Source organism: Helianthus annuus, chromosome 3 (genome assembly GCF_002127325.2).
Source record: "Helianthus annuus cultivar XRQ/B chromosome 3, HanXRQr2.0-SUNRISE, whole genome shotgun sequence".
Taxonomy (NCBI): domain Eukaryota; kingdom Viridiplantae; phylum Streptophyta; class Magnoliopsida; order Asterales; family Asteraceae; genus Helianthus; species Helianthus annuus.
In genome coordinates, this window is record NC_035435.2 from 126881068 (window position 1) to 126897363 (window position 16296).

Genomic DNA, 16296 nt, shown 5'->3' on the forward strand with positions numbered 1-16296 from the left:
TTCTGTGATCTCATTTCCATTTTTGATGTTAATCGCTATGTTGCAATGCACCCCAGACACGACTGTTTGTTGATTTGACCCAGTTGAACTGTGAGGAGAATTATCTGAAGCTTTGACGTTTGGCTCATAGTTAGCAAACGGAGTTGAATGACTTGACGAATATGCATTTGGAGTAACAGATGTAGTGTTTTCTGCACTAAAACCAGTATGAATTTTCGGACTCTGAACGTTCGAAACTACAGGACTACTCTTGTAATACAGCGATACATCTTGTGGCATATTTGCCGAATTTATCTTCTTAATTTTCACCAACTCTAGTTCATGAGCTTCAATCTTCTCTATGAACTCACTCAAGCTGAAATTCATGAAATCCGTACTGTTCTTCAACATCATTAAGTATGTTCCCCATTCCTCATAGGGAAGTGCATCGCACAATTTATCTATCCATTCTTCATTCGTCTTCTCAATGTCCAACCTTCTCATCTCCAACACTAAATGACAATATCGCTCGATAAGCTGTTTAGTTGATTCACCCTTTATCCCTGTGAAGATTTCAAACTCTTTCTTCAACAAAGCCTTTTTGCCTTTTATCATTGACGCGCTGCCTTTGAACTTTTTCTCTAATGAATACCATATTGACGCTGAAGTATCCTTATGCTGTAGTAGCACTAAAATATCTTCTTTTATCGCTTGTTGCAGGATGCTGATCATCTTCTTCTCAGCTTTGAATTCTACCTGCTCTACATCCGTCAGACTTGCAACTGCCTTTTTTGTTCTCATCGCATCTAATGGAGGCACATACTCTCTCTAGATCTTTATCCAACTCTCTAAGTGATTGGCTTGTACCCAGTTTTTAAACCTCACTGACCATCCTGAGTATTCGTCCAAACTCATCAGTTTGGGAGGTTTCTGCATTGTACCAAGCTCGTTCTCTAGATTCACATTCTGCATAATATTGGTTTGGCCTTGAGTAGCACTCACACCCGAAAACATGTTATAGAAATCTTGACTATCCATTTTCAGACTTTACGAAAAAAATTTTTAAACAGACACAATAAGCGATCCAGAAACTGTCAAGAAGAGCGATCCAGAAAAACACTAAGAGCGATCCACACACTTGACTTTCGAGCGATTCAAGAATTACCCAATGAGCGATCCAAAAAAAACTTTGGAGCGGTTCACAAGAACATTTTGAGCGATTCAGAAGTTTCAGAAGAGCGATCCAAGAGTGACAGATAAGCAGTTCAGCAAAATATACTTTCAGGCGGTTCAGAAAAGCGATCCAGCACCTAACATGACCATTTGGAGCGATCCACTGAGAAAATTTGGAGCGGTTCAGGAAACCTTGTATGTAGAAGCGGTCCAGAAGAGCGGTTCAAAGATGACGTCAGAGCGGTCCAAATTTCACGAGTGTTTTTTAGGCCACTTTTAGTCCGAATTTTGGTCCGAAACTTTCAAGGGTTTACAATTACTGTATTTTCCACCTACTGTCCAAAATTCAGTCCATTTTCACCGCTAAATCAGTCCAGATCTACAAAAATCCAAGAAAAACACTTCGTATCTAGCAACTAGCTTACAACTGGCTCTGATACCAATTGTAGGATCGAGTATGATCTCACTGAGGAGTCAATATAAGCTAGAGCCTGCTAAAAATGTGGCGGAAACACATTTTAACATGATACGAAGATGTACGGTACAGAAAGGAGTAGAAAACAGACAGATCTACACTTTAATCACTTTTACTTCACTTGATAACGATTGCCAGAAGGTCAGCAGTTCGACGTACAATCCAGGACAACATTACAAATGAATTGAGATTGAGGGTATTTATAGTTTTCTGGAACCGCTCATGTGACATGTCCACATGAGCGATCCAGCCTGGGTCGCTTTTGTGGACATGTGTCACAAAAGCGGTCCAGCACTATAACTTTCACATAATTACATATTTAACCCCTGATCTATTACAAAATAACCTATCTAGACCATATACGTTAATCTAACTTCACAAAGACGTAGGCTTTAGACATTATGCACCAACAGTGGTGGATGATGGTGTTGTGATGGTGGTGGGTGGTGGGTGAAGTGTGAGAGAGGTGGTGTGACAAGGGATGGTTTGCAAATGAGCCAAGCACCCCTATTTATAGCCTGAACAGCAGCTCAGGCACGGCCCCGTGTCCATCCTCCTTCTCTTTCTTCATTAATTGCAGTTTGTCTGCATTAGTTGACCACGCCCCCGTGTTTGCTGGGCACGACCCCCTGTGCAGAAGTGTATCTGTACTATCAAGATTTCCTTAGATTCTGTGAATCTAAGAGTTGACCATGGCCCCGTATCCACTGAGCACGACCCCGTGGTGGGCGATAGACGCTTCTACAACTTTGTCTTTTCTGCTGACACTTGGGCACGCCCCCGTGCTCATTGAGCACGGGGCTTGTTCAGTCTTCTGCTCTCTTGCTTTTGCTTGGGAAGATGCTGTCGGGGGGTCGGGCATGCTACGTTTGTTCCTTTTCTTGTATTTATGTTAGATTTGGCTGCCTTTTGCTTCTTTTGTTCATTTGAGCTCATTTAATCCTGAAAATACAAAAGGAAGACAAAAACACACTTTTTCCAACATTAGTACTAAAAAGGGTTAGTTTTATGCCACAATTGATGTAATTTATATGTTGCATTTTGTGCACATCAATACTTTACCTACAAAGTGGGACATCTACACTCTCATGATCAAGGGGGATCATATTATGAGACCAAAGAATTAGAAGAAGTGGTTGGTAAGTTGAGAGCTTATGAGCTCAATATGAAGAAGAAGGAAATAGGCTACGATCAAGTTCAAGATCCAGGGGTTTATAATGGAATTCCATCTTCTTCATCTCACAACGCTTCTAGCGACTCTGCTACTGCGTTTCTTTCATGTGAGAATGAGCAGGTTACTGTGAATGCAAATGGTGATGTATGTTTTGTTGTTGCTTCAGGAGGTTCAACAGGAGCCAAGAGAACATCTTTTCCAAATCAGCCTAGCAATGCAAAATCGATGCCTGTGGACCAGTGTTCCTTTTTAAGACATTTAAACCAACCTGCTTTGTGGGCGTTGCCCACCCCCTAATGTTGATAGTGAGGTAATTCATTGGACCGAACTGGTTTCTCCATCACCCCTAATCATAGCTTTAATGATCTACTTTGATAGAATTTGTGTTTTGTAGGTCTAACAGAGATTAAGGAGCTATTTGGGAGCTTTATGGAACATTGGGAAGCGATCGGGATCAACTGGGTACGCAAAATGAAGAAAATCGAAACCAGGATATAGGGGTTGCATCGGCGACGGCCTAAAGACGTGTCGCGTCATCTGGAAATGGACATAAACAGTAGCAGAACATGTCGGGAAAAAAGTGGATAAGCACAAGGCGTCACCGACGCCCTGTCTACCCGTCGCCGACGCCCTCGAGAATATTGCAATGCTGAAATTCACAATTTATGGTTTTGACCGAGTTTTTAACCAATTTTGGGGGTATTAACAAGGGGAGTTACGGATTTTGAACATTATCTCTTGATTTTGGAGAATACCCTTCATCTCTAACATATTACAATCAACACCATCATCCACTTCGATCATCACACCCGAATCCTAACCCTAATCCACCTTCACCATCACCATCACCATCACCATCATCTCTCCATCCAATCCACAATCACCATTCAACCCAAAACCCTAACCATCATACATCATCAACATCATCATCAAGGCTCAAGATCATGTCCAAGTTTATGTGCTTCTCATCCAGTGTTCGTGATTCACAACCCATGAGCGGCTAATCTTCTCAGGTTTCACCCTGGTGTAGGTGTTTGTAAGATTCTAGGGTTTTAACAATTGTTTTGAGATTTGATTTTGTGACAAGTTGTATTAATCATTTGAAACTTTTGATAATTGTCGTGCATTTGAATTGGATTTGTGAATTGTTGAGTGATGATAAAATTTGACTTTGAAAAATGAGTTTATGCACTTATGCCTTTTTAAATTATAGGATTTACATGTTCTTGGTCAAGAAGTGCATTGCGGTCCGTTCTTGAATGTTGATAGCTCTTGGCACCTAAGCCATGGGACACTAAATCTGTTAATCATTGAACCTAAAATGTGTAGAAACCCTAGGTCTTCAATTACCAAACCGGGTGTGATCCTTGTTCTAATTATCGTTTACAACCAAATTGTGTTTTAAGTAAGTTTAAGTAATCAAAGTTATTGTTAATTACAAGTGACATGGTTTAGTAGTTCTACAAATCAAAGTGTCGGTTCAATCCGACATCCCTTTTCCAAACAAACAATTAAATGAAATAAATAGCAAGCTTCATAAATTGTGACAAAACTTTCATAATCAACCAAGTCCATACACAATCCACAAACTCTTCGTGGATCGACCCCATACTACCACTAACTCATAGTTAAAGGTAATTTGGGTATATAAATATTATCTTTGACCGGGACGCGACATCCCGATCAGGTTTCTTGGATGATTACTTTGATCGGCGATTCTTTTTCTTGCCGGTGGCCTGGTTCAACGGCCTCTGGTCTTCCTCTTCACTTTGCCCGTTCATTTGCGTAGAAAGATATACAATATTGTTGTATTATTGATTCTAATATTCTATTAAGGTGGTGGATTAGAGGAATACCCAAAACCAAAAAGGACGCACAGACTCTTCGGTAACTTCTTACTTTCCCAATCCCATTCAATTAACATTTTACACATTCAAGATTACAACTTCCAATTTTTGTCAATCTGCTAACCTCCTTTCGAAAATTCACTCGACCAGTCCATGTTTCCAAAGTGCCTTCGGCATTGCGATACCAATGTGTTGAATAAAGATTTGCCTTTTCAAGTGACGAGAATTCAATCCCCGTGATGGATGAAAACGTATAATTTAATAATTGAAGTAGAGAGTGTGTGAGTTGACGTTATAAAATATTAGAACTTCCATTCTTCCAAGTCAGATAATCATATCATTGTCTGACAAACACACACTTTCTTCATATCTCATTTAATTTCCACACTCAAGATATCATATCACAATTTCTTTTCTAGACATGCAAACGATCTCTCATCATCTCCATTCCAATGTTGATGTTCTTAATCATTGGTTATAACCGATTAAAGGTTTGTACATATTTTATAGAGTAAAGTACAATTACCGTCCCTGTGGTTTACACCCAATCGCACATACAAACCCTCATTTGAAAGAAAAACAGCTATTCTAGTCCATGTGGTTGTCGGTTAGAATCAATCAAGTCCCTCTCACTGATTGGACATTTATAATCCTATGAAATAACTAAAGTACTCCCACAACTTTATTTACCATTTCAGTCCATGTACGTATACTTCATGTATTCCCTCCATATTCAAAGTAACCAAAATCTATGAGTTTGACTTTAACATGTTGAACTGGTTTATCTTCTAGAACTAGAAACCTGTTTGACCTTTGTTTACTAAAATTAGTAACAATACTTAGTAAGAACACATTTCTAACCTCTTTTTAGTCAATTTCCAAACACATTTATGTAGCTGGTGCAACTTACTTGAATTGGTTTTGACCTCTAGGTAGTCAAACATGTTTAAACATCAGTTTAACCTATGTTTAGTCAAACATGTTTGAACATCACTTTGTCAATTACAGTTAAACGCACATGTTATCTACTGTCAAATACATGTTCATTCCAATCTCCAAAAGCCAATGTTCATTTAAATGCACAGTTTGTTGAACATCCAATACATGTTCATTTCAATATCCAAAACTAATGTTTATTTAAATGCGCAATTTATTGTACATCCAATACATGCTCATTCCAATGTCTAAAACCAAAAACTGTAAAAAAAAAAGAAAGAAACATCCAATTCATGTTAAAACACATGTTATCTAAAAAAACATCCAATTCATGGTACATAGGGTGTCTAACCAAAATTTCCAATTCAAGCTCAAACACAGGTTTCACTATCTAAATACCATTAAATTATCTAACTAAATACCCTTGAATAAGCATCATCCAATTAAAATAACAATAAGCATAGTTAAATAAGATCAGTCATTCAGCATTGTTAAATATCATCTAGCATACAACATTGTTCTTTTATATACATACCATTACATGGGTTACCCCTGATCACTAATCCCACATACCCAAAAATTGATCAACCAAAGTAAACTAGTTTAACTGTTCAAGGTAACACTGATCATCAATGAAAAAAAATGACCAGGCCAAACTAATCCATCAAAACAGTTACACGTAGCTTCATAGATATGCATCATATATGTACAACAAAAGATTCGGAAGTCTTCACAAGCGACGATGAAAACATAGCTCAACCCGGAAGCCCCTCCCCGTCCTCATCATACTAGATCCTGATGTACCACCTGGTTACCTGGATCCTTATTCTGACTAGAATTCCAAGAAAAGCAAACAACATTTTAGATTTTATTCAAGACACAAATCACGAAATCAAAGGTTCAAAACCAAAATTGACACAATGTCGTACCGATAACGTGGAAACTAATGAGAATCACAGCGTATTGTCTCATGTCGTCGATGATCGGAGGTTTGGATGGCCGGAACGATCGGAGGTGTGGGTCGCCGGTTTTCTTCATCACAGCGGGAAGGTCTTTTGGGAAAAAAGGAGCGAAATGTAGCTTATTAGAGAACTTTAAGGATTAAAAAGGTGAAAAAAGTATCACACTTGGGGGAGATTACCAATCTGCCCTCCCCACCGTTAAAATAATTGATGGTCAACTAACGGCAGTTAGTGAGAGGGACTTGATTTATCCCAATTGACAACCACATGGACTGGAATGGCTGTTTTTCAAATGAGGGTCGTATGTGCGACTGGGTATAAACCACAAAGACTGAAATTGTACTATACTCTATTTTATATTGTAGTTCCGACCCATGCACACCACTCTTATTGTGGTTGTGTAAGTGATGCCATTACCTTATTGGATTTTAATCGAAATTGATTTATTGTTAATTTTAGTGAGTTTTCTCTCTCATTTAAGTATGTTAAGCCGTGGGGTGTGGTTTGGTGCTCCCCGGCCACCCCTAAAGCCACATCACCTCCACCTCCACCTCACACCGCCTTCCCCTTCCCTTCTTCAAGGGGGTGGTGTACACCTTCCCCTCTAGCCAATCAACATCAAGTATTACACGAAAGAAAGCTCGGGGCAGACGGGGAAATCTTCCACGTTGGCTCCCCGTGCTCCTCCCCGCTCCCGCACCACACCGCCTTACAACTCCATATTCACATGTCGTTCAGGTTTTGCCTTGAGTCAATTCCAAAGTTAACAGTCAAACCCAACTCAACTTCATTTAATCCCTTGGGTAAATTACTTTTTGAGTCCTTGTCTTTTAGGGGTTTTAACCACTTGAATCCAAAATCAAAATGTTTAATGCCCTGAGTCCCTATAGCCACTTTTCTTAACCATTTGAGTCCAAATTTCTAACACCATTCACCAAGTTTGTTAACTACAAGGGCAATTTAGTCATTTACACACAAAGAGTAATTTACCCTTATAAAAACCTAAATCCTTCTTTATCTTCTTCTTCTTGTAATTCAGAACCACCATCACCAATGAAACACAAGTACTCCTGTACATGTCCTCTCGACCCCTGTGGCTTTATCATTATCATTTAACCCATTTTTGTTCCTGATCCAGATATCATTCATGGCAACCTCATCTCTGAGTATCAGCAAGGAAAGTTTCATATGGTTTAAGTACATAGCAGACCCACCAACCTTGTTGAATCAGTTCTGGAATGGGGTCCACCAATCTCAAAAATGGCATCATGGTGTCTTTCACACTCTCTCTTCTGCTTATGCACTCATTTCTCTCTTTGCTATGGTATTATGCTTTTTAAGTCTAGACTTCTGTTGGTGAATGTGATTTTGATTCTTTTTTTTATTCTTAGCATCAATTTTAACATTAAAATAAGACATTTGTAATTTGTAATGCTTGTTGTTATTTGATTCTTCATGGCCAGAAGATTGAGAGGAACTAGAGTTATCCTCATTAACTTGTTGATTATCTATTAGAAGAAATGGATAAACATTGTTGGCCTCCTAAGCTTTTTGATCAACATATTCTTTCCACTCTCATTTTACATTCTCTCTAAACTCCACGCCCCTTTAAGTAAAATTATTCTTACTAGTGGGATTAAACAACCTGTAACCATTAGTTTCATTAATATATACCCAAATGAAAATGGATTGTTCAGACCTGTCATCAAGCTTCCTCCTTCCTTGTTGATCATGAACAAAACCATAAGCTATACTTCCATAAACTCTTAAGTGATTAACTTGTGGCTTCACATTGGACCATGCTTGTCCTGGTGTCTAGTTTAATGTTTATGAGGTATACTATAGTGGTAAGTGCCTCCTCCCAGAAGTAATTGGGCATTTGTTTCTACTTAATCATGTTCCTTATTAGTCCCATGATGGTTCTATTTTTCCTCTCCACAACACCATTGTTTTGAAGAGTATGGGGAAGTGTAAGCTCGCATTTGATACCATGAGCTTCACAATCAACCATAGCCTTCAAAATCTTAAACTTTCCAAAAACTTTAGATTTATTTGCTATAAAGTATACCCAACAATTCCTTGTGAAATCATCAATGAATAGCAAACAATATCTACTACCACCGAAACTTGGAACTTGCATGGGCCCACACACATCAATATGAAATAGTTCTAACTTTTTTGATGCTCTCCACATTTTGTAGTTGAATTGTGATCGGGTTTGTTGGTTTACTGTACATCCATTACATGCATCAACAAGTTTTATACGTGGCAACCCGATGACCATCATTTTACTATGCAATGTTTTTAAGCCTTGGAAGTTGTAGTGACCATACCTCATGTGCCAAAAATTTGACACTTTATTAGTAGAAGCATGATTATGAACAACAAGACTAGCAACAGGACTTGGTTCTGAATTTAAGCATCTAAGAGAAACATATTATTGTTTGCAACGGGAATAGTCATGAGAGTAATGCATGTATTCCTGTTCTTAATCACACACTTCCCATCATCAAAGAAAAATGAATACCCTTTTCACAACTGGCCAACACTTAACAGATTATACTCAAGACTTAGTGCATAGTAAACATCATCTAGAAATCGATAATTTCCATTAGATGTATTAATCTTTACGGTACCTTTCCTTTCCATAGCCAGTCCTTTATTGTCTCCCAATCGAAGAGTAAGTTTGAATGAATCATCCATTTGAGTAAAGCTTGCTTTGTTTCCTGTCATATATGGTTAGAACAACCAGAATCAAGGAACCAAAGATAATTGGATGTAGCATTATGACTTGCATCTGCCATGAGTGCAAGTTGATTTGTAGGGACAAACATCACGAACATGTGTTGTTCTTTACTTAAACTTCCATCTTCCCAAGTTTCATTTTCTGCAACATTAGCATGACTTTCATCATTGTACCAACAATCCTTCTTTAGATGACCAAATATGTTATATAGATAACATCGTGGTCCTCTATTTTTTTTCGTTATTTCTTCCACAACCTCTGCCTCTGCAAACACCACAACCCCTTCCTCTCATATTGCTTTGAGGACTCCTGTTTTTGTCTTGAAACACGTGCAGAGCCTGTACATCAGGACATTCAGTTTTCTCTTGACCTTGGCTGTTGATCCGCTCCTCTTGAGACTACAATGACCTTATCAATTTGACTGGGGCGAGTGTGGCTATGTGAAACTTCAATTGAAGGAACCACATAATCAAACTTAGGTGTAAGACTTCTCAGTATTTTTTCAACTATTGTTTGATCAACAACTTTTTCACCATACGAGCGTTGTTGGCTCACAATGGCCATAACCATTGAGAAGTAATCACCGATAGACTCATTTTTTTCATACTCAGGTTCTCAAACTCTTTTCTTAGGCCTTGTAGTTTCACAACTTTCACCAGAGTATCGCCTTGGAACTCCATCTTCAAGATCTCCCATGTTTCTTTGGCTGTAGATGCTGGTGATAATTCGAGAAAATAGTTGATCATGGACAGCTTGTTGTATGATAGCCATTGCATGAGCATCTCTCTTCCTGTTGTTTTTGAGTCTTCCTAGATCTATATCAGTTTCATTAACACCTTGCTCAACCAGTTCCCACAAATCACGAGATCTCAGGATTGTCTTCATTCAGATACTCCAATACTCATAGGCATCACCCTTGAATACCAGAGGAGTTGGTGCCATCGGGAGAGCACTCACTTGATCCGCCATAAGAGATTCTTGAGGTTTGATCACACTTTTGTAATTGAACTAGAGCGATTGTCGGTTCTCACACCACTTCTGTTGGTATAAGAGCAATGACATAGAACAACCGTACTCACAAAACTCACAATATGACTCAAATGGTTGGCTCAGATTCAATTACTTTTAAAGTGCACACATAACTATGAACTAGAATGCCTTTAAATAGGAAAGGCTTAAATGGCTAATTAACCTAATGACCCGGACTGCGTAACAAACTATAGCCCAAGGCCTTATTCAAAATAATTCGAAACCCTACCACAAAATACGTAAACTTCAAACTGTCACATGTGGAGCCCACATAACACTTATTCTGCACGTGCATGATACCAACGGGAGTCTTGAATCTATCTTCAACACATCCTTCAAACCAACATTTAACATGTTTCCATCTTCCTAATTCGCTTAAACCCAACAATTAACATCTACATATGTCTAGGTACCAAATACTATCATCTACACATGTTTAGGCACCAAATATTAACATCTTGTGTATAATCTACACATCTTTAGTACATAATGCAAAGAAGCATAATTATCCTATACATATCCTTCACAATGTGTAGGTACATAATTATCCTAAACTAAGTGGCTTGGATTTAAATACAAAAATACTTGATATCTATAACCAAAATGCAATGTATGAGAAAAACATTACAATCAGTGGTCAATGAAAATGACTGCAATATATAATGTGAACATGTCATATATATTACAAAGATTCCTTTTGTAATTTTAATTTACATAACTCAAAGTCTCAAACCATGTGACAAACGACTTAAGATCCAAACATATACATGTAACTACGTGTATGCATACATTATTACATCACAATTACACTAGGAGCGAATCTGTGATGTCGCTTTTAACAACAAATTCACTTCTACCTAAACCATATCACTTCTAGCTAAACCACGAAACAACATTCTGGTAACACTTATACATGATATGAACAATATCACTTCTAGCTAAACCATATATATTTTTCTTGGGCGGCAAGTTACTTTTCACTAGTTAAACCATATTTTAACTTCTTTTTTTTTTTTCATCAAGGCATTCCATAACAGTAGGTGTACGTACAAAAAATGTACATAATTAAAAACCTCCCTCAACCAATTGTGAATAAAAACAGTAGAAAAACAATCTAAAAAATTTGTTTGGTTTACAATATTTCTCTCAAGCTCTTTAAGTAATTAAAAGTTAAAAACTAAATGTTAAAACAAAACCTTAAACCCCGAAAAACTAAATCATCCATCCTAAAAGCTAAACTCTAAAGACTAACTACTAAAGTTAAACCCTAAATATAATTCCCAAACTCTAAAAGTTAAACCAAAAAACCAAAAAACTAACCCTAGAAAAAATTCAACATATATATCAATCGTTAAATAGAGTTTATTATAAATTTTTTTTTCTTATGATCCTCTTCCTACATATGAATATGATATTCTTTACATACCTCTTGCCAAGTTATACGTACCGTATCTTTGTAGTTTCCAACACTTCACAGATTAAAAAGCTTTGTATACCCCTGGCCAAGTTATACGTGCATATGTATGTGTTTAAATTTAAATTATTAAAAAATTGAACCATTTTAACATTGTTTCGTCTATTTAATAATTTGTTTTTATTCATTGACATTTTCATATTTATGATAAAAACGCAATGTAGTGTACATTGATAAAGACACTAAACAATGTGTTTTTAGCTTCACTACGAAAATGTTAATGCTCTCATTGAGTGTACTTGTAGTTCACCGATGACGGGAATGCATTAGTGTTTACTTTAAATGCAATACATGTTCATGTGTAGTGTATTCACGTACGAATGCAATGTTTTTGCATTAAGTACAAAAATGTAACCATCTATTTTTTTTTCAAAATAATTGAGGTCAGAAAAATTATTTTCATAGTTTTAGGAATTCTCATATAAACCTCTGACCCTTTTATTCACGAGTGAATATAGGGGTGGGGTTCTACTACAAAGTCTATTTTTCCTACAAAGCGTACAAAGTCATAAAACACTACAATTTCAGCCATAAAACATACTAAAAACCAACAAGTAACAGAGTGAAGATCGCTAAAACACAATATCCAAACCCTATCAGTCTATAAAAACTTTAAGCACACCATCGTAGAACTATGAATATAAAACACAACATGATAATCAACATAAAAACACTAATATTAGTCATTTGATAATCAAAGCTTTATCATCTAAAACACAAAACAAAACCCACAAATATGGTGTTTTAGTAATCTTCACTTTGTTATTTGTGGGTTTTGAGTGTTGTTTTATGGTTGAAATTATGATGTTTTATGACTTTTTACACTTTGTAGGAAAAATGTACTTTCTAGCCAACTTCCACCCAATAGACCTAATATTCACTAATTAATAAATTTAATGATTTTTTAACCACTAGCTAGTGAATTTTATTTAAACTCGTATGTGTGAAGAATGAGATTATGGGAAGCAATTAGGATATAAGTAGGAAATGGTGTCCTCTCAAGTCTCCATTAATGAATGAATTTTAGGAGGAATCCAATGGTACGATAGTGGGCCTAAATATCAAATCATTATATATGCTCATTATATATAAAATTCTCAATCAATTATTAATATTAATTTGAACTATTCATTGTACCAATATAACACAAACAGGTAATTAAGTATAGTCCAGAACCCATTTTCAAATTTAACAAGCATGAAAAACATCTAATTTAGACAATAACTTAATTTAGATGGATAGACATCGACTTATCATCTTTAAATATCTTCTATATATAATATATAGATTATTCTCTTATTAACTGATTATATATCACCATAACCAAACCAGACCTGTAGAGAATCGGGCATTTGCATCAATGAGCTTCGAGCAATTTGTGTCCACCCAATAATGGAAGTTGGTGACATATTTTGAGAGCTTCAAATCTTGTGTGTCCATCTCCATCTTAAAAGCAACTAAGGAACAAGTTGAACCGGTTAAGTAATTAATTTATCCATGTAATAAAACACAAACTTGTACAGAACTTAAAATGATGAAAGCTATTATATTTTCGACCATAAGAGTAGCAATTCAAATAGCGATGAAGAAGTTGATTATCCGTAAAAATAATTCATACGTGAGAACTTAAATCGCTCTTATTATTGCCTAGTTTTATATTTACAACAGAATGGTTCTTGATAAATACATGTGTGTAGGTGTGTGTTTAATATATAATCATAATTAACTAATGAAGACTCATGGAAACGGTATAACACTTGTACACATTGTTGGTCAGCTTATATGATGAGAGAAATATATCAGATTATGCGATTACATAACCGTCGATGCATCACAACTAAACTAAATGCACATGTTTATGTGATTTTGGTGGTTCCTCTACTTATTGAAAAGCCTTGTAATCAAAAGTGAAAAGAAACTTGAAGTATGTAAATCGGATATCATGATATGCTAATACAAGAATAAACACAGTGCATCAAAAACCATATTATCAATCATAAATCTATCCAAAATTCAGTTGTGTTTATCTCTAATGGCGTGGGTTCAAATCCTACAAAGTGAGCAATAGGTAGATTCTAGGAGTAGATTTTATGGGGGTGTATGTTCCGTTATAAAATTGAAGAACTAGGAAGAGAAGCAATTGCAATAAAGTATGGTTTGATTTGCTTGAGTACATACAAGACCTAATTTAAGCAAAAACCAATTTAAAATTAGGAGGAGCAAACGGGTACGTATGTGGCAAAGCTTGGATCTTATATGTATATTGTGCTCACTTAACAGCTTAATTTATCTTATTTCGAGCACATTCATTTTGATTATATATTAAATCATGTTGCAAACAAATCTACTTACCAATGCTGCAATGACTTGTTTATATACAATAAATGTATTTCTTAGAAGGAGATGAAATAAATAATATAAGATGTAATAATGTTGCAATTATTAGTTTACAGTGAAGTATAGTAATGTGTTTAGGCAGTGATGTGCAATCAAACAAACACTTGCACTCTATTAGTATATGCTAATTGACTAGTAAATTATATATATTTAACCGTGTTTGTTGAGGTAAATTGATCAGATCTTTGTGACCACTCCATATAGTGCAGAATCCTAAAAGAGACAAGACTAGCAATTTCTAAATAGTAGTTAATTAAATTAAGAAGATTTTCTTAAAACTAATAATAATATTCATAAATTTATTATAAATATTTTCTTAGATTATTTTATAGCTAGAGGGAACCAGTTATGCAAAGTGTGTTCTCCATGCAAGCAAGGGTTTCTAAAATTATGTGCAGTCTGCTAGGGTTTGCTATTTCCCCCAAAAAATATGTTGTAATAAAATCTTAACTTTGTCACGTATGCAAATATGATCTATTGATTTATAGGAAAACAGTTTTTTTTTTTAATATAATCTTATGGTCAAAAAACATAATTAATTTCAAATAAATAACTAAAAGATTACCAGTATTGAAGAAGCATAGATCATGATTGTTGCATTCGAAAACTCGATGTTTCTTCGTTTGCCTTTTGATTTCTCTTCTTCTTTTTCTTCTTGTAAGGGATCCCTCTTGCTTTCGCCTGCGAATCACGAATTTCCCGCAAATAAACCCGTATTGCGCCATTAGCAAACGGGTTCATTTCGGGCAATCCACCATTTTCTTCATAAGCTGCCCGCAGGCGCCCGATGAGGGCATCAAGGCTACCCCATGCTTGCCTAAGAGGGCAACTACATGGGCCAGCCGGATCCGGGTGACCGTAGAAAACACAACCTTGTAAGTGAACCTTAGTCTTTCCAAATTGGTCAAGGTACCGAAGAAAATCTAGTACATGACTGTAGTTGCAGTGGGACAAAGCCACTGGTGGCCTTTGGTTCTTCAAGTACTGTCCGAAAGTGTTCCAATCACGCCGCTTCTGTGACTCATACCGGCTTAGCTGCGGTGGTGCTGGTGGTGGTTGTTGTGGATGATCAGAAGGTATAAGTAGACCACCTCTTGATGATCCTTCACCTATTTCTGATCTTCCCTTACTCTGGTGATCACTAGACATTAAACTTGATGAGAAAAACAGATAATTGGTTTAGAGAGAGAGTAGGAATAGGAACTTGAAGATGATATATAATTGAAGAGAGATGTGAAATGAAAATAGAAAATTTAGAAATCAAATCATGGAGAAGGAGGAGGTATTGAGAAGACTAGTCATGGGTCCCTTTGAAAGTGCTTTAAAGACAATTAGGCTTTTTTTTCTTCACCAAATTGCATTATTCTCATGCTTGAATTGGCACTATTAGCCTCTAAGAGAATAATTTTCTTAAAATGTTTTTTAATTATGAAGTCTAATATGTATAATTACGTGTGATATAAAGTCTCTCATATATAGAGGATGGCTTCTTTACAAAGCAATATATCACGTGAAGGAATGATGAAATCCCATATGAATCATAAAATTAATTTCAAATTCAATTCTATTTATGCCAATAATACAAATGAGATTCAATTTCAGTTCTAGTAAATCCTTCAACCAAAAGGAGCCGTAGGGTTTACTAGTTAATGTGATTTATAAATTAAAACTAGTTATCGATTACTTGAATAATATCTGAGGATAATTACAAAGATTACAAGTAATATAATCTTCTACAAATCTTTATCTTCATCTTTCTCTGATTTTGCACGTTATTCTCAACAGTAGAAACTTTCTCAGTGGTAGGAAGTCTTCAGTATTAACAAGTTGTTCAACAATAGCAACTTACCTATATCAATGTTAGCAAGTTCATCAGCTTGAAGTTGTTCTTCGTTATCCTTAGTCAATTACACTATGTAAGGGAGCAGTTAGTTTGATCAAAAGTTTGGAGGCACTTCAAGTTCAGATCTCTAAGCTTCAAGCCAACAATTAGTAGATAGATCAACCAAACCCCTCAACTAGTGAAGAAATGGAGGAGAGTAGTACAATGAAGAAGAAATATTGTGTTTTGAATAGGGCTGTAAATGAACCGAACGAACAAAAA

The 16296-nt window shown here is 36.2% G+C and overlaps 1 protein-coding gene across 1 annotated transcript; it reads right to left on the minus strand.

Moving 5' to 3' along the window:
- Positions 1 to 12950: 12950 nt before the first annotated feature.
- Positions 12951 to 15440, minus strand: LOC110909115 (protein LIGHT-DEPENDENT SHORT HYPOCOTYLS 10). The gene is made up of 2 exons (XM_022154122.2): positions 14758 to 15440; positions 12951 to 13252 (listed from the first exon to the last, which is right to left on the minus strand). Exon 1 carries the CDS (start codon positions 15339 to 15341, stop codon positions 14778 to 14780), a length of 564 nt encoding a protein of 187 aa, XP_022009814.1. The 5' UTR covers positions 15342 to 15440; the 3' UTR covers positions 12951 to 13252; positions 14758 to 14777.
- Positions 15441 to 16296: the final 856 nt, after the last annotated feature.